General features: G+C 51.8%; 3 protein-coding genes across 14 annotated transcripts; 2 read left to right on the forward strand and 1 right to left on the reverse strand.

Moving 5' to 3' along the window:
* The first annotated feature begins 510 nt into the window (after positions 1–510).
* Positions 511–5,520, forward strand: mindy1 (MINDY lysine 48 deubiquitinase 1). 5 transcript variants are annotated; one of them, XM_049751811.2, is made up of 13 exons: positions 511–762; positions 1,674–1,735; positions 1,866–2,184; positions 2,534–2,779; positions 2,859–3,064; positions 3,131–3,188; positions 3,268–3,332; positions 3,455–3,613; positions 3,684–3,786; positions 3,997–4,139; positions 4,484–4,696; positions 4,807–4,953; positions 5,192–5,520. In XM_049751811.2, the coding sequence occupies exons 3-13, from the start codon at positions 2,007–2,009 to the stop codon at positions 5,270–5,272; spliced, it is 1,599 nt and encodes a 532-aa protein (XP_049607768.1). In that variant the 5' UTR covers positions 511–762; positions 1,674–1,735; positions 1,866–2,006; the 3' UTR covers positions 5,273–5,520. The 5 variants fall into 5 exon arrangements, with proteins under 5 accessions (XP_049607768.1, XP_049607772.1, XP_049607770.1 ...); XM_049751815.2 differs by having other exon boundaries at positions 512–762; positions 4,484–4,693; XM_049751813.2 differs by lacking the exon at positions 511–762 and adding an exon at positions 833–1,160.
* A 288-nt stretch (positions 5,521–5,808) lies between these two features.
* On the reverse strand, positions 5,809–11,890 carry LOC125987393 (phosphatidylinositol 4-kinase beta). Of its 7 annotated transcripts, none has more exons than XM_049751752.2 (14): positions 11,669–11,890; positions 10,261–10,629; positions 9,783–10,138; positions 9,403–9,711; positions 9,017–9,244; positions 8,615–8,845; positions 8,395–8,486; positions 8,222–8,326; positions 8,025–8,148; positions 7,823–7,936; positions 7,551–7,702; positions 7,330–7,462; positions 7,138–7,258; positions 5,809–7,041 (listed from the first exon to the last, which is right to left on the reverse strand). In XM_049751752.2, the coding sequence occupies exons 2-14, from the start codon at positions 10,625–10,627 to the stop codon at positions 6,860–6,862; spliced, it is 2,514 nt and encodes an 837-aa protein (XP_049607709.1). In that variant the 5' UTR covers positions 10,628–10,629; positions 11,669–11,890; the 3' UTR covers positions 5,809–6,859. The 7 variants fall into 7 exon arrangements, with proteins under 7 accessions (XP_049607709.1, XP_049607708.1, XP_049607705.1 ...); XM_049751751.2 differs by having other exon boundaries at positions 8,609–8,845; XM_049751748.2 differs by having other exon boundaries at positions 8,395–8,492; positions 8,609–8,845.
* Positions 11,891–12,324: 434 nt separating this feature from the next.
* Positions 12,325–20,337, forward strand: pogza (pogo transposable element derived with ZNF domain a). 2 transcript variants are annotated; one of them, XM_049751726.2, is made up of 25 exons: positions 12,325–12,774; positions 13,301–13,358; positions 13,427–13,485; positions 13,572–13,632; positions 14,189–14,299; positions 14,362–14,493; positions 14,565–14,641; positions 15,002–15,142; positions 15,213–15,481; positions 15,561–15,718; positions 15,811–15,911; positions 16,040–16,186; positions 16,276–16,410; positions 16,486–16,563; positions 16,634–16,725; positions 16,812–16,964; positions 17,040–17,099; positions 17,260–17,366; positions 17,656–17,707; positions 17,833–18,004; positions 18,142–18,468; positions 18,551–18,853; positions 19,021–19,215; positions 19,367–19,497; positions 19,715–20,337. In XM_049751726.2, the coding sequence occupies exons 2-25, from the start codon at positions 13,301–13,303 to the stop codon at positions 20,061–20,063; spliced, it is 3,468 nt and encodes a 1,155-aa protein (XP_049607683.1). In that variant the 5' UTR covers positions 12,325–12,774; the 3' UTR covers positions 20,064–20,337. The 2 variants fall into 2 exon arrangements, with proteins under 2 accessions (XP_049607683.1, XP_049607684.1); XM_049751727.2 differs by having other exon boundaries at positions 12,328–12,774; positions 17,836–18,004.
* The last annotated feature ends 4,276 nt before the right edge of the window (positions 20,338–24,613 follow it).

Genomic DNA, 24,613 nt, shown 5'->3' on the forward strand with positions numbered 1-24,613 from the left:
TATTATTTTTTTGTATTCCATCTCCTACATTTAAGCCTTTTTTCGACCTAAAAGGTTTTGCATCATAAGCGTTGTAAAGGCGTCCTAAGATTTGTAACGCACGCGGGAACGAGTTGATGCACGAAGCGGAAGAATAAGAATAAAATAATAAAAGAAAGAATAAAAGAGGCCGTGGACCGAGGAAGACGGCGTTACCCACTCACATGGTATACGTCCGCCGTTTTGAACTGTCGCGTCATCTGGGGTTATAATTTTTGTGATATTTTTATTTTATTACTTATTTAATTATTTTTATTACTGTACTGTTTCATTTTATTACTATTATTACTGTTTTATTATCGTTCCGACTTACACCGAAATTTAGTTTACATCGCATACAAGGGAACGGATCGACCTCGTAAACCGAGGACCCCTTGTAATGGGAAGGTAGTTACTCTGGCCTACACTTCAACACAGTAGGTGTCGGTAATGCACCTCCCGCCGTAAAACAAAACGAAGAAGAAGAAAAAAGTGACAAGCAAGTGCTGCCACCTGCTGACTCATTCGCCCCCCTCCTGCCACTCTACGTGAAGGAGGAATAACAATGTCGCGTAAGGGTCTTCTTTTCGCTGGATATTGCAATCGAGATTGTTTATGAAATAAAGTATTCTGCGAAAGGTTCGATGAAATCCAGTCTGGCATCAACGTCGTAAAAAGCCAAGCTCCGCCCCACTGAGCAACTATCAACAAAGTAACGTTACAGCTGCGTGAGCTCGCCAAAAGGTAACAAATCTGCACTCACTGCTTTCATTCGTTTATTTGTAAGGCGTGCAAGCGATAGTTAGCCTCACGTTAAGAGGCGATGGTATCACGGCAAAACGTCAAAGGTTGTCCGAATTGTGACAGTTTACTAGCACGAGTTTGTGAAGAGACACAAAGACTCGTGTGGTTTACACTTCTCGTGTTGAGTGAGAATCGAGAATTTTTTTAGCCACCAAGTAGTTAAACATATGTTCCCGTCGTCTTGCCAACAAGCTAACGAGTTAGCCTGGCTAAAACTATGACGTCACCGTTTGTGATTGTATGACGCGACAGTTAGCATGAGGAGTTAAGCTAGCTCTGCTTTAATTGGCGTAAAGCTGTTTCTGAAACTCGAGTCGGTTGGGAGGCTGTGAGTACAAGTACGCGCTCATACGCTGCTCTCTGTGCACACAATTGATAAATTTGCCAGCATAAACGATAGTTGTCGCATGTTTTGTCTCTAGCTAATATGTAAATTGCAAAACAAAAACGGCAGTGTCCAACTCTTTGAATAAAGTGTGCAAGGGCAAGGCTTTGAAATACTACGGCGACCTGTTTTAATCACATCTTTTATCAAAGACCAATTGCTTACAGTAGCAAATATACTTTATACAATCGCAAGTAGGGCTGGGCGAGCTCGTTTTTGAGAAACACTTGGGTCCACGACAAAATTGCATTTCATTGTTAGTCATGATAGGGTTTTTTGGAGAACTTAATGTTTTTGGGAAGGTGATTGTTGGTGGAAAAAGTTTTAAATCTCTTGAACGCCTCTCCGCACTTGCACTTGTCACGCAACAAAATGCAACTCTTAAGTGTTTCACATCATTGATCATCTGTTGGTTAGAGGCTTTCATTGCAAAAGATGTTTTTAATGGTTTGCTTTTTGTCTTCAGCTGCAGGAAGTGTGCGAATTCCACCGCCTCTGCTTTGTGACATCATGTTGCGTGCAGCGTAGGTACGATTGTTCCACTGTCGACACAGGCCGGCACGGATTTGTTTTTGGTTTTTGTGGCTGCAGCATATGTGATGTAGCGTATGTTTGTGATCACCAATGAATTTCCACCTTTGTTGTGTCTGACACTTAGACGCCCTTTTCTTCATCTTCTTCTTCGGACCCTGTCAGCGCTGCGAGTGATTGACAGTGACTCGTGAGGACACCATGTGCTGAGTCACGCTTTGAACTGACGCCGCATCATCAGCATCATCATCATCAATATCACAGCAACATGTCCGCCTCAAAGACGGCGGCAGACGTGGATGCATCGACGGTGGAGTCAAAGGTCACCAGCCAGCCGAAGAGCGGCGGGAATGACGGCCCTTGCGTCGAGCGGGAGGAAGGGGCGTCTGACAACGGACCGACGCGCAACGAGACAGAGCAAGACCTGCCGGAGAATGGAGTCACAGGTGAGCTGCACTCGTTTCCGCAGTCACCTTCGACCACGCTATCTGCTTCGCTCATATTTCCGCCATGTTTGGCTGATGCCTCACTCAATCATGCTTGAGCCTCTTGCCAGTGACAATTGTCTTTCGCTCGAATTTTTATGATAGTCCAGCCGTGTCTTAGTCATCTTTTGTCATTATTCAGTACTGTCTTTGAGTCATGTTTCAGTCAACATTGCAGACGTATTTAGTCCAATACCAGTCTTGTTTGTGTGCCATTTCAGCCCCGTCTACCCACTTGTGTTTCGCTCCAATGCCAGTCCGGTTTGTCCCGTATATCTTCCAATATTGAGGTATGCGCGTGTGGCCGCAGGTCCCGAAGCGGAGGCGGTACGGAGTTTGTCTGTGGCGATGGCCGACAATTTGGAGGAGCTGCAAGATTCCGGCGACTCTCCATCCTTCTCCGTTATTGGTTTGAGTTTCTCGGAGGGGACGACGGCAGCCACGGTGGGGTCTCGGGAGGCGGACGACGTGTTTTCGTCGTTCTTGGCGGCAGGGGCGGAGGGAAGCTCCCCGAGCAATGAGCTGCCGTGTCTGAAGGGTGACGAGCAGGTGGCAGGTGAAGCTTGCTCACATCAATGACCCTGTGACACAGCAGGATAATCGAGGTGGGCCTGAAATTGTCCTCCTGTCTGAAGGGGGCGCCGACGCGCCCGCTGACGCTCCTGCCGACGCTCTTGTCGCTGCTCCTATCGACGCGCTCGCCGACGCTCCCGCCGAAGCCTCGTATTACCTGGTCAAGTGGATCACCTGGAAGGAGAAGAAGACGCCCATCGTCACTCAGAGCGACAACGGACCCTGCCCCCTGCTGGCCATCATGAACATCCTCTTCCTTCGCTGGAAGGTACTGCCCCGCCCCCTTTCCTAAATAAAGCAATGCGCGCATGTCTTGACGTGCACGCCTTTCTAGGCAAAGCTCCCGGCTCACACTGAAGTTGTCACCACAGAGGACCTGATGGCTCACTTGGGTAAGCTGCTGCCCACCATGTCGCCATGACATCATCATGCCCTCGTCCATTGCATAACCTGTGTTGCATGCATGCGCAGGTGAGTGTGTGCTGTCGGTTACACCCAGAGAAAAGACAGACGGGATGCGGCTCAACTTTCAACAGGTAGACACGCACACATTTTTACTTGCTAGCGTGGCAAAAACACCAGGCAGAACTAATGGAAAGACGAGACTATCAATGGCCAGACCAAACGCCTGAGTCCCGATGTGGCCGCGACATTTCAGAACATGGGCGATGCCATGGCGGTGCTGCCCAAACTCTCGACGGGTCTGGACGTCAACGTTCGCTTCACCTCCGTCACTGACTTTGAGTATACACCAGAGTGCATCGTTTTTGACCTCCTTGACATCCCGCTCTACCATGGATGGCTGGTGGACCCCCAGGTGATGAGCCCCGCCCGAAACCGTCTGCGTTCACGCGCTCTGACAGTTGTACCTGTGCCCGTGCGCACAGAGTCCGGAGATGGTGGCTGCCGTTGGCAAGCTGAGCTACAACCAACTCGTGGAGAAGATCATCGACTGCAAACACTCGGCCGACAGCGCACAAGTCAGCGAAGGTAACGCGGTGACACGAGAAGGTGACGTGAGTTCACCCTTGGCACGCAAAACAAACGCTGGAGATGGCTGAAATCAGCGTTTGCATTCTTGTCAGTTGGATGCATATTTTGATCATGGATGTCATGCATCAAGTTTGCTATTTCCAATACATTGCTATGCAGTTGAGCGAAGCGAGTACATTCAATTCCGTGTTGCGTGCATGTGCGCAGGTCTGGTGGCTGAGCACTTCCTGGAGACAACAGCAACTCAGCTGTCCTATCACGGCCTGTGCGAGCTCAACGCCGCCGCCAAAGAGGGAGAAATGTGCGTCTTCTTCAGGAACAACCACTTCAGTACCATGATGAAACACAAGGTGGCGCCACACGCACATACTCACCTTCCGCTTGCGGTCGGCACAAGGCAAAGGCAGACTCCACTTTGACGCGCCCCTGCAAAAACACAGCTGCTGGAATGGTGTGACACTGGCACATTTGCCACATAGCCAAAGAAGTGACACCATTAATGAAGAGAAGCGCAAAATAAGCAGCCTGAATTGAAACTGACTGCGCTCATCCGCCCATCGAGTTTCAGACGCGCTTTCTTCCTCACTGTTGGGTCGTGCCGTTGTCCTCGTGGGCCCCCGCGGTCTCGTAGCAAATGTGGGCCTGGTCCCAGTGGCAGGGCCCTTCAGACCAAGGCGGCCGCTTTGCCCATCAGGGCCACTTGTACCTGCTGGTGACGGACCAGGGCTTCCTGCGCGAGGAGGGCCTTGTATGGGAGTCTCTGCACAACGTGGAAGGGGACGGGAACTTCTGCGACTCCGACTTCCGCTTGTGTCATCCTCCTCGGAAGGAGGCGGTGGTGCCCCCGCCCCCCGGTGGCCCCCCGCCGCCCTGCGACCAACGGCAGCAGCGCCAAATCGACCAGGTAGCAAGTACAATTTATCAGTCTCGCCGTCATGTTCTGCACTCATTAACACACGCTTGACAAACGTGCTAGACTTGGTTCCGATATTTCAAATGTGTTTGTGCGTGCTTCAGGACTATCTGGTGGCGGTGTCGCTGCAGCAGGAGAGCGGCGGGGGGGCCTCGGGACCGCTCGGCGACCTGGAGCTGGCCCGGCAGTTGCAACAGGAAGAGTACCAACGACAACAACAACAAGAAGGAGCGCAGCAAGCGGCCTTGCAGGTGAACACGACGACACGCACGCTCATGCTTTCGTCTCTTTTCAGACTTTGAGGTCATCCTTGAGATGTGGTTTAGCCATCTTGTATGTTTCCAGCTTGACTCAGGCACTTGCTAGTTATGTTTTAGCCATGTTTTGGAAGTGAAGCCTGGTTTCGAATCAGTCATGTTTTGGCCACAATTTACATGTCAGTCAAGTAGTTGTCATGTGTCAGTTACCATACATTCTGGTGACTTTCAGAGGTCAGAGGCCAGAGGTCAGGGGGCACAGCCAGGAGGGGCAAGGAGAAGAGAAAAAGACGCCGACTGCGTCCTGCTTTAACTCGTCCCTCCATGTAGCACATGCACGCAGATGCCAGACCGCAGTGCTGTGTGATTTTGTTTCCTTTTTACGTTTGTCAAAGGTCACATGTCATAACAAGCTTCTCTCACTAGCTTGCAGGCCAATAAAAGCGTTGCTAATCGCTTTCCGCCGTACCTTTGAGACTTTGTCCCCATTTCCCATCAATGCTGTCTTTGCTTAAAACACATTTTCATTTTGAAAATAAAATGTTGCATTTGTTAACATTATTTTGTATTATGATTACTTCCAAATCATACAATAAGACCATTGAGACAATTTGGATGCACTGTCAGTTCTATCAGTGAGAAAACCTTGATCATTACTTTCCAAAATCAAAGGATTTGGCCAATTTCAAGTTTACTGAGTTCTCTAAATCAGTCCATTTTCAAGAGACTTTAGATTTAATCTGGAGTCCCTTAATCTTTGAGTTGCTTAATCGTTGCACTTTTAGTACAATTACAAAAAGAGCTTCAGACCTATTTTTACATTCTAACAAAAAAAGAGCTTCAGACCTATTTTTACATTCTAACTTGTTTATTTCCACATTATCAAATAGCGACAGAAGGAAAAAGGCAGTGGCACTTTTTTTTGTCTTCATGGCTTTTTTTCAGGCTCAACAAGGACAGCAGCATTTCAGCTAGCAGCTGCTAGTGGTGTGCTGTGTGCTGTCTCCAGCGCTTCAAAAAAAGTTGTAGTGATCAAGTGAAACGGCTATCAATCAAATTAGTCACTTTATTCCAGTTAGTTTTTGACTTCCCAAAATAATGCTGGTCAGGACAATCTGACAGCCCTGCAGTAAAGAAATAGGCATAATACATTTGATTAGAATTTTTACCGAAAGGTGAGCAGTGGCTAGTTAGCCAGGCGAGCTCCGTCGTTGCCAATGATAAAGTGTGCTTTCCCACATTGTCTTCAAACAGGTCCTCCAGCAGTAGTACAACCGCAATGTAAACGTGCCTCCTGATTGGCTCCAGTCAATCAGGAATGTAGTGTTGGCCAATCACAGAGTGACAAGTTAGTGTAAACGGAGTATCTGATCTGCAGGAAACAAAACTAGCATCCTGTAACAGAGTTAATGCCACAAATGTGACTTTAGAATTCACAAAGAAGAAAATAATTTGAAACAAGAGGCTCCATTTCAAGTGTTGCCTCAACAGACCTTTGTTCGCCATGTAAACAAAACAGCGACTCGTGGTCATGCTAACATTAGCATTCCCGTCAAAACTACGAGATATGTTTAAGATTGAAAGGACACAAGAACCAGAACATTCAGCTTTTGTCACGTGTGCAAGGTTAGCATAAGGGCTAAAGCTAAAAAGCTAGGCTCGTGCAGCGACAAGGACACACAAATGTTTTGTCGCACGGAGCGTGCTTTAGTACCGAACAAGTGGCAAAGGAAGACGTCCATGATGCAGCCGAAGGAAGAGTTCAAGAAGAAGGAAACTAAGGACGCATTAGGAGAGGTTGCCCAAGTAGAAGGAGGCCTAAAAACAAACAGCAACAGCAGAAGCCAAAAGTTGGAGCTGGGCGCCTCAACCGGAGGAAAGCAGGCGGTTGGCTTTGGAGTCACATGATGCCGTTGACCATGTACTGGAAGGAGTCGTAGAGTTTGGTGGTGATGGAGCGCACGGAGCCATCCACCATTCGCTCCACCAGCAGCTGCAGCTGCTCCTCCGTCAGGCTCATGTGGAAACGCTCCTTCAGGCCGCGGATGGTCCCCGAGCCTTGGAAGCAAGCCAGGTGCGATCCTGGCAACACAAATACGCAAGCGATGGCGCTCACTTTGCTCTGGAGCCCAAAATGTTTTGTGAGGACGCAAATAGAATGGCGAGCCCGCCGCCGACCTTGCTGCATGATCTCCACCATGTGCAGCACCTTGTCCATGTGCTTCCTGGCCGCGATCATCCCCTGCAGCATCAGCATCTTGTAGTAGACAAACATGTCGCCATTCAGGCCGCCCATCACCTGAACAGGCGAAAAGCAAGTCACAACATCATCAACCCGACTTTCTTGTTAGATTGCCGATGCATGCTCACCTCCACAAAGTCGTCGGTCAGCTTAAAGGCGGACGTCTCGAAACCGAGATTGCGCGGAGAGCTGGACAAGATGAAGCCAAAGTCGATATGAATGATGTGACCTTCAGAGTCCAGGAGGATGTTGCCATTGTGCCTGCGCGGAAAAACGCAGGAACGGACAGAGAAGCTACGACATCACATCTGAGGAGCCTCGGCTTAGCTGAGGGGAGAAAATCTCTGACCTGTCTTTGACTTGCAGGAGGTAACAGACAAGGCTGTAGCCGGCGCAGCTCTGCACGAAATTCCTCTGGGCTTTGAGGAACTGTTCGGTGGTGAAGCTGCCGTGTTCCTGCAGGAAGTATTTCAGCAGCGACAGCTGACTTTGTTTGCGCACCTGTTTGAATATTTGCCGTCACCAATATGACGGCGGAGACCGAGAACAAGTAGATGGACAAAGTCAATGGGAAGCCAAATATCAAACAAAGAGCGTGAAGGAAGCCAAGGGTAATGCTACCTGATGCAGGGAGACGGCGTTGAGGACAGGTTCAATCATCCCGCTGTCTGATGACATCACCAGGATCTTGTAAGGTTTGATCCACAGAGGGACTCGCTCCTGACGCCAGATGGCCTGAAGGCAACCCAGGCGCTCGTCACGCTAATGTACTCACGGTGACGTGCCGTCGGTGGGAGGAAGGAAGGAAAAATGGTGTCTGCACCTGTAGCTGGGTGAGCACCTGATAGGCCAAAAGTTCTTGTCTCAGGTCGTCTCCGCACTTGACGATGACGGGAAGGAGATGCCAGCCGGAGAGGTGGCCGTACGGGGACGTCTCCTGGATACGCCTGCGCGTACGCATTTGTTGACTTGAGACGACAATGTGGTACCATGGTGTGCGCTGGTGCTGGCGGCCCCCACCTGACTTTGTCCTCCCAGGGCTCTTTGAGGGCGACGGCCGAGGGATCCTCGGGGTCTTTCCTGAAAGAAGTGGGGGTCTGGGCCAGGTTCTCCGACAGGCGGCGTCTGCAGCCCGTGGGACAGGGTCAGCCTCAACAGGGAGAGGAACCGCGCCACGGCCGGCGCCTGCTCACCTGATATCTCCGGCGGCGACAAACATCTCCCTGCTCTCCACGCTGGTCAGGCTGTCCAGCGAAAATTGACTCAGGTTGTCACTGCTACTTGTCTGAACCTCCGCCGCAAAACATGGACAGATCGAACAGGAAGTCGATGAGCAGGCAAACATAGTAAACACGGAAGCAAGCCGGAAGTGTAAGCAGACAGGAAGTCAGTGGGGAAGCGTCCCACCTCTACCTGTAGCTGTCCGATATCGTCAGTGGCCCAGGCGTCATCGTCGTTGTCGTAGTTGTGCACACCGGACAGGCTTCCACCTGTGGCACCAGCGCAAGCGGCGGTGTCCGCATTGCAGTCGAGGTTGTCGGCGGACCGGGCCGAGCGGATCCGAGTCTCGGGGATGCGGATGGGCACGGGCGACGTTTCAAAGTTTTCGCACTCCAGCACCTCCACGTAGATGATGTACGGAGCCTGTGGCGCATAAACATGCGGACTCTGCACATGTAACTTTGTTATGCCACACCACAGATAATTTACATTACCGCTACAAGAAACCGGGCATGCTGTGTGTGTTTAGCTGGTGATTCATGAGAACATTAAGAAGCTTTCCTTGAGGATATGATCAGCAAAGTTAGCACTGACCTTGTCTTTGGAGTTGAGCACGGCAGCTTGCGTGTGGGGAATCCTGACCAGGTGGTGCTGAAAGTCGGCCGTGGGCAGCCAAACTCTGGCGGGAAGCTTGTGGTTGAGCAGTGACAGTTCCGAGATGAGACGCTGCGTCTTCTGCTCCTTGCCGGGCAGCGAGGCCAGTCGGCGACCGATCGCCAGCAGAGACTTAACCAGCTCGCGCTGAGGACGCAGACGCTCCGGCTGGAGAGACATCGTGCGATCAGAGTCATAGTACACATGACCCTTTCCCTCCCACCCACCGCTGGAGTATTCTTGGGTTTTATTTTGTCTTTCAGTCAGGCAAGCGCAGCACTCCAGATGAGGAGACAGACGCGCTAATCCGTGTAGCTAATGCTCACCTCTTGCACCTCCACTTTGGGGTTACTTTCTGTCCTGCGCAGGGCACCACCCGGGCCGCTGCACGTGGTAGCGTCCGACTTGGATCTCTGGTGGCCCCTTGGGGAGGGTGACACGCCCGGTGAGGAGCATGGCGAGGCTGGGGCGGCGGTGGTGGCAGCGGGGGGCCGTAGCTGGTCGGACAGAATGAGTTTTCGCAGTCTGGCCCCTCGTGAATGTCGCTGTGCCGAGATGTGCATGTCAGACGAGTAGGCGCCCAGCAGCCACGCACACAGCAGCGAGAAGACGATGCTACCACTGCAGCGGTGCACCTGTCCAATAATTGCAGGTCAGAACAGTGCCCTGCCACGTAGCGGCGCACCCCCCTCCCTCGCCCACTCACCAGGTACGGTCGGATGGCGTCGCCCACCTCGCCATCCATGTGCACGTACATGCTGAGCAGCTGCGGCAAGTAAAAGTCCACATCAGAGGGTGGAAAGCCAAAGAGACGGTTCCCGATGTAAGCCTGCACGCCGGGCTCCTTTGACTTGAACAGGTACGCCACCGCCATGGATGCATCAAATAGCTTGGACTGGAACAGGCGCAGTAGCCACGACGAGCGATCGGAGGCAGGGGAGAGGTCGCACATGTCTGCCTGCCGCTCCTCGTCCTCCTCTTGGATGGCGCCGTCCTGCTGCTGCATTTGGACTTTCAGCAGAACTTCCTGGCACGCCTTCAGCGCCACCTCTGTGTCAATCACTGGAACAAGAAAACAAACCAACAAGTTGAGGTCAGCGTTTCAATGTATGTTTTTGAACTAGCAAAATGAAAAGCGGCAAGGAGGAGAAAGGACAAAGGTACGGCTGGCCTGGAGGGATTACCTTGGAGCTCCTTCTCAGGGGGGGGCGAGGGGGCGGGCGCGGGGTCAGGGACGTCACTGCTGAGGCTGGCACTGCTGCCACCGCGGCTGGAGCTGCAGGGACTGGCGCTGAGCGAGGACGGGCGCTCATCACGGGCCGGCTGAGGGCGGAGCGCTGGGCGTCGGCGGCGCTGCCGACGAGTCGGGCAGTCCGAACAACTCTCGGAATAACGCGATGACGATGAGGATGACGACGAGGCGCTGGAGGGGGACGACGGGCACGAAAAGGCGGTAGGGGACGAGGACGGGGGTGCGGGCGCTGGCGTGTGGGCGGGGCTTAGCTGGAGCAGACGCAGAGCAGGAGAGAAGGAAACTCGGGTGTCGGCCATCTCTAGGGAGGACAAGACAGAAGACTTCCTAAGAACGCGAGTCTCATTGGAACCGGGACGCCTGCGGATGTTAACCAATGGATTTCCATTAGTTCATCAAAAAAAAAAACATCCAAATCGAACTACATCTTGGGAGAATGTCCCAAGCCGAATCGCTAACTGATGCGTTCCACAGGTTGAAGCTAACGCACAGCAATAACATCGGCTAGTCTAGACAGTTTTTGTTTTGTAGGGCTGAAGCGTACTTTGGACTGGAGTGTGATTCGAGCTACCAATGAGCACTTGTCACAAGACAACCAGGACGGAAGAACCGACAAGAACACGAAGTAAGAAATGGCTACACTTTTCTATCTGTTTTTGTCTCCATGTGGCCAAAGATCGTGTGGGGTCCAGGATCTCAAATGAAGCTAACGTGGAGTGGAGGTTTTGGTCTTTGTGGTTGAGAGACGATGTCGGCTTGTATTTGCGTCCACTTCCTTGTTTCCCAGTTAGGCCGCCTCTCGACTGGAAACTTTCCACTCCATCACAATGCACAAAAATGTGACGATCAACTCTACGGCTCATTGCTGGCCCGACCTGTTTCAGGCTTGTTACTACTCATTACGTGCTGGCAATCATCTTGAAGGAAAAAAAATAGAAGATAAAAGATAAGAAATGTCTGCGGGTCGTCGGAAAAAGACGCCTACTTCTCTTTAGCTGTCCCAGGACAAATTAGGTCAAGGCCAGAATGGATTCACAGAACCCTGTGACATCACCGGACAACACATCTGGAGCGCGCGCGTGCACACTACCGTAATCTGGACCTCTTGAATTCCTGTGACTTCAACTCGTGGTGACGTCACCATACCGAAGCCCGTCTTTCTATGACGCCACGTGACGAGGCGACAAACTTTGTGGCGTCGCGTTGTGTTTGCGCATGCGCGTCAGCTGCCGTTATGGTCGCGATGATGATGAGGAAGGTGGAAGAAAAGATGTCCAACAAACACACGCGATTCAGTATCAGCAAGCTCCCAAAACTGCGGAAGAGGCGAGGACACTGACCGCGAAAGTCGAGCAAATCACTCTCGACGCCCGTGCAGATGCTTTGAGGTTTTCCTTCACGAATACATCCGGATGTCCTCTCACACCGTCAACGTGTCCATCCGGTTGTCTCGCTGTTGCGTTGCTGTTATGTTGTTGTTTTGCTGACGGGTTGACGATCCGCCTGATTTGTTTTCAGCTTGAAGTGACGCATCATCAATCGCCGACCCACGATGCAGCTATGCCACACTTCCGGTTTTGGTTGCCATAATAAAAGTAGAACATTTTGGTTTACAACTTATTGATATCCTCCACAACCGCGAGTTATTAGGGCCCGAGCAGTGACCGCTGCGAGGTCCCTATTGATCTTGATGATTGACTAACCCTAGCGTGTGTCGTTTTCTGTGCATTTTATTATTATTATTATTATTATTATTATTATTATTATTATTATTATTATTATTATTATTATTATTATTATTATTATATTTCACTGCGACCCTTGTGAGGATCAAGTGGTTTGGGTAATGGTTGATCGTTATTATTATTATTATTATTATTATTATTATTATTATTATTATATGATATTTTTTTCTAAAGTCACTTTCCGCTTGGAACTCAGAAACGAACGCTCTCTCTATCTCTCTCTCTCTCTCTCTCTCTCTCTCTCTCTCTCTCTCTCTCTCTCTCTCTCTCTCTCTCTCTTTCTCACTCGGGAAGCAGGGCACCAGAGTATGACTTAAGACGATGATATTGTACACGAGCACACTTTTTGACCACTTGTACCAGTATCAATATCAGATATATGGGAGTCATTGTTTTAATCGGTTGCAGATAAAATTTGTTTTCATCGGGAGGATATATTGAGAGGAAACTGCAAAGTGACCAACTGTTAACATAGCTTCTAAGGCTAACAATATCCCTCCGCCCAGGCAGTGTGATGCGTGATTGGCGGAAGGACACTCAACTACCAGTGGCCATATCACACACACGCAGCGTGTCTGCGGCTAATTGCTAGCGTTTAGTCAAAGAGCGGTTTCAAGCTTTTCTTGTGGAAAAGACGCCACTTTGCGCTTACAGCTTCACTCTAATCGCTGATTTCGGGAACCTGTAAAGACGCACAAAAGGTAGGAGAATATATGTGAAACTTTTTGAGAAACGGTCCTTTTTAAAATTGCTGTTAAAATTGTGTTGCTGGATTTTAGGCAGCCCGGCTAGCTGTGTTAGCCACGGGGGTTGGGGGCGGGGGGGGAGTTGGAGTGTTCCACGCACTCCGACACACTTAGCATCAAACATTTGGAAAGTGCCCGTAATTTACTTGCATGTCTAATAAAATTTCCCAATTCAAGTGCTGTAAATTAAGTACGCGTCAGATTCCAAAGAGTTAAGTTGATGGACATTGCCAGGCGCATCTTTGCACCAATGATGCAAATATAATTTTTCCAATGATAAATCTTAGGAAAGCTATTATTCTTTTGAAGCCATTTCTGAAGCCATTTTTGGACTTATGTAATATAAGTTTCATTATATTATGCAATATGTTTCAAATAAATAATATAATAATAAAATGTTATTTATTTTTGCAAGTGAAATAATACCTTGAGCTTTCTCTCCCCCCCCCCCCCCCCCCCCCGTTCATTCTCCTGCGCACAGATGGCCAATCATTCCGACGTGTCGATGGAGTTGGAGGAAGAGTTGTCGTACGATGAAGGTGAACATTTCAAAGCTCGTGATGCTCTTTGTCAGAAATTCATCTTTGATATTTGTTTTGGATGGAAGACGAGGAAGAGGAGGACCCCCCAGCGAGCACGGGAGTGTACGGCTGCCGCCCGCCAGAGGTAACGCTCCTCTCCGTCATCGGACGCCTCGGTCGCCAGTGAATCTTGACTTCTTCCTTGTCTTGCCGCTGCATTCCCACGTCCAGCTGTCAGGGCCTCGTCTGGGTTTTTCACTCAACGGCCGGCACGTCCCCCCGTTGCCCGCAGGTCAGTGCACATCTCGCTGCCCCTCACACTGCCCCTCACCCCTTCTGCACAGTTTTTGCAATTGGCAGTCCAAATCAATCCAACCTCAAAGACACTCCTTTTGTGTCTGGTTTGTCAAAAACGGTCTCATTTTTCATATTGTTACTCCACCTCGGTTGAGGACTGAGATAAATGCGCGGCACGGTAACTCTATTCAAGAGCAGCACTTTGGCAAACAATCCAGAATTCTTCAAGAATGAGGCTTGGAGCTGCAGTTGACTGCAAACGTCCTTGTCTGCGCATTCTTCCAACAGCATCAAGGCTCGTAAACAATATTCTGCACTCTGAGCGCTTGAAAACTGGCTCATTTTGCATGCACGGCACTCGTATCACTTTGTGTCAGAGTAAGAAATGCAATGAACGATTTGATTGCCGATTAAAAGCCAACAAGCAAACAAGATCGCAATCGGAGATGACTAAGGACCATTTGCACCAAAGGCCACATTGAGGTGTTGAGGCATCGTTTGCCATGGCGACCTCAGAAGTAAAGGTAGCCCTTCAATGCCACCTCCCACAGGGGGCGCCATGGAGTTGAAGCTACATTTCCATCCCAGCGGTTCATCCAGCGGCTTCGTCACTGTCCGTGCAGCATCGCCTTCCCTGTCTGACTGCGCTGCCGACATCACGGGTACGTGCGCGTGCTGGCCCCCATCCGTCTTTGTCAATTTTTTGAACCAGGGCTGCGTGCAGGCGCGGTCTTGGGACAAGCAGCTCAGCCGGTTTTCAAGGAGCCCCAGAACAGCGCCATTACCCAGAAGACACTGCTGCATTCCTCAATGCCCAAGACCCCCGCTGGCACCAGCAAAGATCATATACCCAAAGGTATGACAACGCCGCAGGCCGAAAGTCCGAGGCATGCTTACATGGCCTGACTCCTGTACATGTGTGTTCAGGTCCCACCCGACCTTTGAGGTGTACGGTGTGCATATCTCAGTACAAGTTGGTCTCGGAGCTGCGAGGATTTGTTTGCGTAAGTGATGCTGAGAACAGAGTGATGACCCGCTTTGTTGCGAGTGCACAAAATCCATCCAAAGGAAACGGCTGCTCGCTAACTCGTGTGCTTAGCGGCCGGCGCCCGCTTTAGTTGTCCTTTCGTTTTAATGAATGGCGGACGAGGAGATGAAGAGTCCAGACGCCGCTTGAGCTAGCACCAAACGTTTCAGTGTGTCATTTCCAAACAATGACCTCTGCGACCTTTCAAGGAAATCATACGGTCCCGTTGCCGCTGTACTCCTTCTCGTCCGCGGGACGCCACATGGCTAGACTGGCGTCGCGTGCGTCTGCAATATGATGGTCACGCATGACGACGACCTTGCTTCCTCCCATCCAGCTCTGCAGTCCCATCGTCGCCGAGAGCCTGACGCAGCTCAAGATGATCAGGAAGAAGAAAAACGACAGGAAGCGCCATAGAAACAGAGCCAAAAATGCCGGCAGAGAGTCAGTGGCCGCCGCAGCCACCATGAGTTCCGCCGTGAGTTCCACCTGTCCGCCTGAAAACTTGATTGATCCACTAAATTGATCCGCGTGACCCCCTTTCCCAGACTGCTGGGGTCAGCTGCACCTCCTCACCACGCCCAGCCGCGGTGGCTGCTCCTTCCGACCCCTCGGCGGGCCCTGCCCGCTGCCCCGGCTCCCCTCAGCTTATTCAGCCAGAGCCCGACCTTGGGAAACTGGTCATCATGGTAGACGACTTCTACTATGGACGCGACCCGGGAGGCGGCACCGTCAGCGACCACAGCTACACCCGGCGCGTACATACCGGACTCTTCCACTGCCAACACTGCCAAGACATCATTGGCAGCAACATCCAGTGAGAAACTTACGGCTGGGTTCTGTCCCGATTTGGCTTGTGCGTCAGCCTTTTCATGTCCCCCTGTCACCCCCCAAAGGCTGATGTCCCACTTGAAGACGCACATCGCCAAGATGGCGGAAGAAGACCGCCACATGGACTCGGTGTCTTCTTGTCCTCACTGCTTCCGACGCTTTAGCTCGCCATTCAGACTTGAGTGCCACGTGGAGGCTGTGCATACGCAGCGCGTGACCAACGGTCAGTCACGCCCGCCCCAGTGAGTGATGGCGCACGACACGTCAGCGCATGACACTTGCCCACTTTTGCTTCTGCTTCTGCTTGTGTGGCAGCCAAGTGCGATATCTGCGAGCTGGACTTTGGCACAGAGCCTTTATTTCTGCAACACATGAAGAACACGCACAAGGCTGGAGAGATGCCCTATGTGTGCCAGGTGGGATGCATGTTGCTTGTCAACAAAATACACGCCAAGACCCCAAAAGCGTTGAACGTGTAGAAAAAGCGACGTCTTGCAAAGCGCGCACGGGGCCCGGGGGCTCATTGTGCTTCCGTGTGCCACAGGTGTGCAACTTCAGGTCCTCATTCTACTCGGACGTGTGGAGTCACTTTGAGGAGTTTCACGCCGACAGCAAGAACCTGCTGTGTCCGTACTGCCTCAAGGTTCTACACAGCAGCGCCTTCTATTTTCAGCACTTTGCCAGGCATCAGGTGACAGGCTAATCCGCCATAAAAAAAAAAAAAAAAAGGACTGAAAACGTGGCCGTGACTGACTGACTTTGTGTGTCGTGTGTTTTCAGAGAAAGTTTGTGTTCAGCTGCAAAAAGTGTCGCCTTCATTTCCTTTACTGCAAAGAGCGCCAACAGCACCACGACCTGCACCATGGAAGCCACATCACGCCCACCCAGGTCACGGGACTCAAGCCGGGGACCAAGGTAGCCCCGCGGGACTGTGCGCCGGCGGCCCCCACCCGCCATTTCCCTAGCCCCTCCCTCTTTCTGTGCGTGTAGGTGACCGTCAGGACCTACTCGGTGGTGGCAGGAGCCAAATGTGAGGAGACCGCCGGCCGAGCGGTGGTCCCGTGTAAGGTCAGTGGGCCCGAAATGTGATGAGACAAAACGAGACGCCTGGCCATCACATTCTTCTTTTGTGCTGCAGGTGGTCGACGTGGAGGAGGTGCCACGCGCGTCAGAAGCTGCCAAGAACAAGTCAAGGGAGGTTTTAGATCTCGTCTTGTCCAACCTCAGCAGGTACTCAGGCCTTTGGAATGGCGCCTTTGCTCATTTCCTGAATCAACATTGTCATTAATTCTTTTTCGCTGGCACGCCTTCCTCAGCGAGGATGAGGTGTCACGCCGGCGGCTGGGGCGCTGCCTGGAGTGTTGGATGTCCATCGGCAAGTTAAGCGCTCACTTCCCGTCTCGCGTGCGCTGCTCACTGTGCCCGTTCACCACCTGCTGCTCCACCGCCTACGCCAACCACATGATCAGGTGGGTTCCCCCCCACCCCCGCCATCGCCACTTGCCGGCGTTGCCCACTCGCCGCTCATCCTCGTGTCCCCGCAGAGACCACACGGCCCTGAAGAAACAGCCGCACTTTGGCAGCATGTTTCGCCCGCACATGCGGTGAGTGCCCACATCTTCACGTGCAACTTTGTGCTCCCGCAACATCTCGTTAATTTTTGTCCACCATGCCTTGTTACTGTTGTTTGGCTTCAACTGCAGCTTTTTGAGATTCTCCAGAAATCCCCTTGCCTGGCCCACTTTGTGTGTTGATGTGTGTCAGGTTGTGGAGGAAGCTGCACTGTGCGTCGTGCTCTTACGTCACCCAAGTGGGAGATCAGATGGCTGTGCACCTGGCCGAGTGCCCCGCCCACCTGTGCGTCATGCCAGGTAACAGCACTCACTCGCCATTTTAACGTGTGCTGTGCCAGCCCGTTGCCTTTCCACCCGCTCAGAGTCCAGATTGCCCTCTCAAAGCGAGCGTTTGCTTTTCCCGCCAAAGGGCAATTGGCGTGCGAACGACGTGCACCCATTGCGCACATTTTGTCTCGTCAGGTGTGAGTGCGCTACTTTTGAACATTTTCTCGATGTTGAGATGAGAAGGTTGGCACGGTGCAGCGCCACGAACTGACCACACACGATTGAGACCTCTTGCTGATGTGCTCTTGTGACCTTGCAGATCCTTGCAACATGGTGGGAACCCAGGCGGAAGCTACAAGGCCTCCTGACAGGTAGGCTGTGCTGATCAGAAGCCTAGAGATGGCGTCATCGACTGCCGTCTCTTTGCATCAATGGCATTGGTTGGGGACAGGATTAACATGAGATTTCCATTTCTGGGGGCGGGGTGTCCTTCAAGTAGCTGTGGTACGAAATCATCGGGAGGAGCATTCATGGCCATCGACCACGTACAGCCCAGCCGGGCCTCAGGCCAGCTGTCGCTCAAAGCGCTGGACTCGCCCTACGACCCGCCCTTGCCGGCTGCCATGACCATCAAGTTCATCAGGCCTCAGCTGCCACCGGCTCAAGAGGTGAGACGAATGGGACTTGTCTTGAAGTCCTTTTCTCTTTGAAACACCCTCAGCTTGTATTTTTTTCTTTTTGAGCTCAACTGGTTATATACAAAGTATACATACCTTGACACCCGACTGTGGTCCTATCGTCCCAGCCTGTTGCCGCTGCTCCTCCTCCGCTTCCTGCTGCCCCGCTGGCGGCGACACAGGAGAGCCATCTGCTGGCGGAGTGGGAGTGGCGTGTGACCACCTGGGCACTGATCCGCCACGAGCAACAGCTGCGCATCTGTGAGGACGTCCTGCTGCGGTCGGGCGCCTGCGTGCCACCCGAGAGCGCCCGCGAAGCCGAGCACCACCGCCGCGCCGTCGAACGCCTGTGCCGGCACCTGCGGCCTGGCTGCCCCGGCGGACGCCTACCCAACAAAGTCCTGGACATGGTCATGGAGAAGAGCACCGCCTTCATCCTCTCCCTATGCTCCCGTGTGAGTGAACTGCCCGGTCGTGGCACCGCCACTGTTTTCCGCTATGTCAGTCCGCCTACCGACCGTGACCAACCATGACCAGATCCAGAGCGAGAGTCTGCGGCCAGGGCGCGTGGGCTTTATGGACGAGCTGTCGGTGTTTGTGGACGCCGAGCTGTTTGTCAGGCGCAACGGGCGGGCCTTCCGGCTGGAGGGCTCGCCGGCACAGACGCCGCTCTTCGACGTGGTGCTGTCGGCACTGTCGGACGGAACCTTCCTGCCACCCATGCTCTTCTTCCGTGGGGCACCGATGGCCCTTCCCGTCGGCTTCCCCAACAATGTGTTGCTGGAGGCCCGCTGCTACGGCTTCACTGATTTCCGACGACTGCAGCTGTGGGTGCGCAAGGTACGGCTGCCGTGCTTCTCAAAAAGGAACTTCTTGTCTCGAGGTGGGACTTGGCCACTTTTTTCGTCTACCTAGTAAAAAACAAAATTCATTGCCGGCGCATCCCATTTGGAAAAATGAAAGTCGGGTCTTTCCAGCTGTGATGAACTTGTGGGGCTCCGCCGCAGGTGTGGTGCCCGCGCTTGTGGCCGTACAGCAAGTCGCTGCTGCTGGCGGACGTCCATCGGGGCCACATGACGGACGGGTTCAAGGCCCTGTTGAGCGCCGCCTCCACCGACGTTGTCCTTATCCCCGCCGGCTGCAGCTTCCGCCTGCAGCCTTTGGACGTCTGCGTCAAGCCCGTTCTACTCAACTTCCTGCAGGTTTGTGTGAGCGCGCGCCCCAAGACAAACAAAATCCTGCCAAAGTGGACAAGCTTCCAAAACGGCCACACGATTTTAGCACTGTCGTTCACCTTAAAAAAACTGGATTTCTTTTTTTCTTTTTTATGGCTGTGACTTGTGACGCTTGCAGGTCCGTTGGAACCAGTTGGTGGCGCATGGCGGTCTGGAAGGTCTGGGTCTGGACCAGCTGGCCCTGATGTTGGCCTGCTGGCTCAGCGAGGTGACGTCCACGCTGACCTCGGACGTCAGCATCTTGAAAAGGTTTGGAGACTCCTTTTGTCAAGTTCCATCTTCGTTTCTACCGTCGCAAACTCGCGGTTGGCAAATGTCGCCACCAAAATTGATGTCAGTCACTTTTGTGCCATCCTGAGATCAGACTCAGTTGTTCGCAAACGTTTGCTTTTGTTTCGACTTGTCTTGAAATGTCCCTCTGTCGCGTCCAACTGACATTGTTGCTGTGGCAACTGCCTCCCCTCAGGTCCTTTGCGTCCGTGTGTCACCTGCAAAAGGAGCAGACGGACGCCGAGCAGTTGATCCAATTGCTGACCGCCAAGCTGAACGTGCCCCTGGAACTCGCTAAGCCTCCTGTTCTGGGTCTGGACCCAGACCTCCCTGGTCCAGACCCCGCTGGTCCGGACCCCGCTGGTCCGGACCCCGCTGGTCCAGACCCCGCTGGTCCAGACCCTGCGCCAGATCCCGCTCCGGATCCCACACTGGTCCCCACTCGTCCCACCAAGCAAGTTCGGCTTCTCCTGGTGTTGCACAGCGACCAGCGTCAGAAAATGAACTTGAGCCAAGAGGACAGCGACCACCCCGAGATGGCATGACGTCAGCTTTTCCGCTGCGACAATGCCATTGTTGGCGATTGGTTTAGAATGTTTCACTCATTCCCGAGTGCCTGTTCACTACCTTGGAAAGTTTATTGGACGTTTTCAGACGTGTCTGGGCCCAGGAGAAGGGTTACGAATTCCCAGCGCAGCCTTTGTGACCTCGGTAACACCTGGTGGTCGTATGCAGCATTACACCATGTTACTGTTCACTAGAGATTTTCAATTTGTTTCCTCAATTCTGAGAATTATTAAAAATTATTTTTCTGAAGAATGTCTTACTGCAGTTTATTTCCCCCCCTTGTCAGTCTTTTGCGTTTTTAGATGATTAATTGTTGCATGCATGAACCAACCATTTTTCCTCCTGCTCAGTCGCACACACAGGCGTCCAGTGCGTGTCGGAACTTCTGACGTCCTCCTCCTGCCGCCGCTGCTGCGGTTAAATTTAGTGTCTGTGAGAAGACGGCCCTTTCCCAGCATGCCCTCAGGAGGACGCCGGTGTGACCAGCTGCATGATGGGAACCGCATATGCGCATTTTGACCCCCGCTGTGCGCTATTGTCTCACGGGACTGTCACATGACCGCCACGTCACTTCGCTTTTTTTTTAAAAACTTTTCAAGGACTTTGTATTGTGCTCTTTGCGTTGAAAGGAAACCCAACATGGCGCCCACATGCTGTCATGGCATGTTTACAGGATGCACGCACGCCCCACTGGGGAGTAAGACAGCTCCCCGCTCCCTTTGGGTCGTATGTCCTGTCATCAGTTATCTTCATTTTCCCACGATGGGGAAAGGTCGACTGATCTCCTCATTCATTTCAACAGGCTCTTGAATTGCTCTCAGATTTCCATGACATGAGGTGTGTCAATTGGATTCATGCATTCATCCATCCTTCCATCCATCTTGTCATTGTGTGGCAGGAACTTTGACCTCTGATGACATCATGATGAATAAATTAGTTATCATCAGCGTCAGGTGCTTAGGCCTGAGAACGGAAAATAGAAGAATGACACAGGAACTGCATGTGTGTGTTGAGTCTATTGTTGACTGTCCAGCTGTGCTGGAGTGAAACAAAGAGCTTTTTGACAAAACACACAAAAGTTTGCATTCCAAAAGTGGATGTCGAATTGTCAGGTTTATTTCGCTGACTGAATATCTGTTTAAGAGAAAAGTATCAGCAGACAATCACAATTGAGACAGAAATTGATTCAATGCTCGCGAGGAGTGCAGTACAGACAGCTTACAACAATCTCACTGCACTAAATTTCTGTTTGCACTCCCGCTCTTTTTATTTGGATTTGTCCTACCCACAGTGTGAGACGAAGCCCCTAAGGGAGGGGGAGAGGCGCGTGGGCTTCGTCTCGTAAGCAAGAAATAAGAAGTGATGCACAAGGTATTACATACTGATAAGACAGTATCAGCAAAACGGTTTAAGCAATCAACAGGAACGTGATGTTCTCTTGGAGCAGGGGTGGGCAATTAATTTTTATAAGGGGCCACATGAAAAACCTGAGTTGTGTCAGAGGGCCACACCTTTGATAACTTAAACCTGCTCAATTTTCTTTCATTGTAAAATGCACTAAATTATTTATTTTAAATAGTTGGTACTGCTAATTAGAAGAATACTATTATTCTGTTTATATTTATATTAAGCTACCGTATTTGCCGGTGTATTGGTCGACCTTTTTCGATCCAAAATCGACCGAAAAAAATCGACCTCGACTTATACACCGAGTCATAAAATTTAACTTCGTATTCATCGCTTCAAATGTGATGGTAACCAAGGCCGTTTCTCATGCATCTCATTGTGCGTTGCACTTAGAAAATTTGAACGAGTGCGCGGCCCGCTGGAAGTCGAATGAGGCTCAGCGATCTCCTCCGCGGTGCTTATAAACAGCCGATCCGCTCGGCGGGGGCTATTTTCGGCCACTCGGCGCGTGCGCACGGCCTCCCGGATGTGCCGGGCGGCATGCGCGAGTGCGCGGCCCGCTGGAAGTCGAATGAGGCTCAGCGATCTCCTCCGCGGTGCTTATAAACAGCCGATTCGCTCGGCGGGGGCTATTTTCGGCCGCTTGGCGCGTGCGTACGGCCTCCCGGATGTGCCGGGCGGGTGCGCGAGCTCGCCGGCCGCTGGAAGTCGAATGAGGCTCCGCGGTCTCCTCCGCGGTGCTTATAAAGTGCCGATCCGCTCGGCTTGGAGCTATTTCCGGCCTCCCGTTGGTGCCGGGCGGCGTGCGCGAGCTCGCCGGCCGCTGGAAGTCGAATGAGGCTCCGCGATCTCCTCCGCGATGCTTATAAACAGCCGCATGCGCACGGCCTCCCGGAATTTGAACACATTTCGTCAATAAATTTCGCATATTGAATTTTGAAGTTTAATATAATGCAACAATTGAGCTCGACTTATACAAAGGATATATCATAAAATCGTAAATTTCCGTCGAATTTTAGGGGGTCGACTTATACACCGAGTCGACCTGTACACCGGCAAATACGGTATGTGAAATTGTGGTGTATAGGTCAAATAAAAAAACAATCATTAATCAGTACAATTTATTCTTAACTTCTTTAACTTTTCCTCAAATAAGAAAGCCGCTGCATCTCTTGGGTGTGAAGTTTGATAAAATCTCCTTGTTGGGCTTGCAGTTTTGCTAGCAATGTATCAGCCTCTGATGCACCCTGTTTATCAGACAGATGTATTTTTTCTCATGCTTGGTCGTGTAGTGGCGACTCAAATTATATTCTTTAAACACAGCGACCTGTGCACCACAAATCAGGCATACGGCTTTACCTTTCATTTGTGTAAAGAAATACTTGGCAGTCCATGTCTTGTTGAAAACACAGCGCTCCTTGTCAACTTTTCTTTTCTGAGGGTCAGCACACATTTTGAGGGCAGCATTACTTCGCACTGTTCACGTTCACGCACAGCTCACAAACACGTACGCTACACGGAAGTGCGACACCTTTCAAAATAAAAGCAAAACAGTTGTATTGCACGCACGATACAATTTTTTTTTTTTTTTTTTAAGTAGTAATCAAATATAATTTACGAATGGTTCTCATGCGGGCCGGACAGGGACGCACAAAGGGCCGGATGTGGCCCGCAGGCCGTAATTTGCCCAGGTCTGTCTTGGAGGGTCATGAGGGTCATGGCACATCGTTAGATGCGTTATTTTTCTACGATCTATTTTGGTGGATGTTCTCTTCTCTGAGTTGTCAGCAGTATCTTGCGTGACACAGCCGTCACCTCTCCCCTGACCCAGTCGTAACCTTTCTCTGCTGTTGCACAAGATAAGAAACAGCAAGGCAAAACAGCAAGCATATTTTGCAGTAATATTGTGATTAAGCACTCGTTAGAGAACACATGATAACATCCATCCGTCCATCCATCTTCTTCCGCTTATCCGGGGTCGGGTCGCGGGGGCAGCAGCTTTAGGAGGGACTCCCAGACTTCCCTCTCCCCAGCCACTTCATCCAGCTCATCCCGGGGGATCCCAAGGCGTTCCCAGGCCAGCTGAGAGACATAGTCTCTCCAGCGCGTCCTGGGTCGTCCCCGGGGTCTCCTACCGGTGGGACATGCCCGGAACACCTCCCCAGGGAGGTGTCCAGGAGGCATCCTGATAAGATGCCCGAGCCACCTCATCTGGCTCCTCTCAACGTGGAGGAGTAGCGACTCTACTCCGAGTCTCTCCCGGATGACCGAGCTTCTCACCCTATCTCTAAGGGAGAGCCCGGACATCCTGCGGAGAAAACTCATTTCGGCCGCTTGTATCCGAGATCTCGTTCTTTCGGTCACGACCCATAGCTCGTGACCATAGGTGAGGGTAGGAGCGTAAATCGACCGGTAAATTGGGAGCTTTGCCTTTTGGCTCAGCTCTCTCTTCACCACAACGGACCGTTACAGGGTCCGCATTACTGCCGACGCTGCACCGATCCGCCTGTCGATCTCACGCTCCATCCTCCCCTCACTCGTGAACAAGACTCCAAGATACTTGAACTCCTCCACTTGGGGCAGGATCTCATCCCCGATCCGGAGAGGGCATTCCACCCTTTTCCAATCGAGGACCATGGACTCGGATTTGGAGGTGCTGACCCTCATCCCGACCGCTTCACACTCGGCTGCGAACCGTTCCAGCGAGAGCTGGCGATCACGGCTTGAAGAAGCCAACAGCACCACGTCATCTGCAAAAAGCAGAGACGCGATGCTGAGGTCCCCAAACCGGACCCCCTCAACGCCTCGGCTGCGCCTAGAAATTCTGTCCATAAAAATTATGAACAGAATCGGTGACAAAGGGCAACCTTGGCGGAGTCCAACCCTCACTGGGAACGAATCCGACTTACTGCCGGAAATGCGGACCAGACTCTGGCATCGGTGATACAGGGACCGAACCGCCCTCGGCACCCCGTACTCCCGAAGCACCCTCCACATAACCTCCGGAGGGACACGGTCGAATGCCTTCTCCAAGTCCACAAAACACATGTGGACTGGTTGGGCGAACTCCCATGCACCCTCGAGGATCCTGCCGAGGGTGTAGAGCTGGTCAACTGTTCCA

This window comes from Syngnathus scovelli, chromosome 19 (genome assembly GCF_024217435.2).
Source record: "Syngnathus scovelli strain Florida chromosome 19, RoL_Ssco_1.2, whole genome shotgun sequence".
NCBI classification, from domain to species: Eukaryota; Metazoa; Chordata; class Actinopteri; order Syngnathiformes; family Syngnathidae; genus Syngnathus; species Syngnathus scovelli.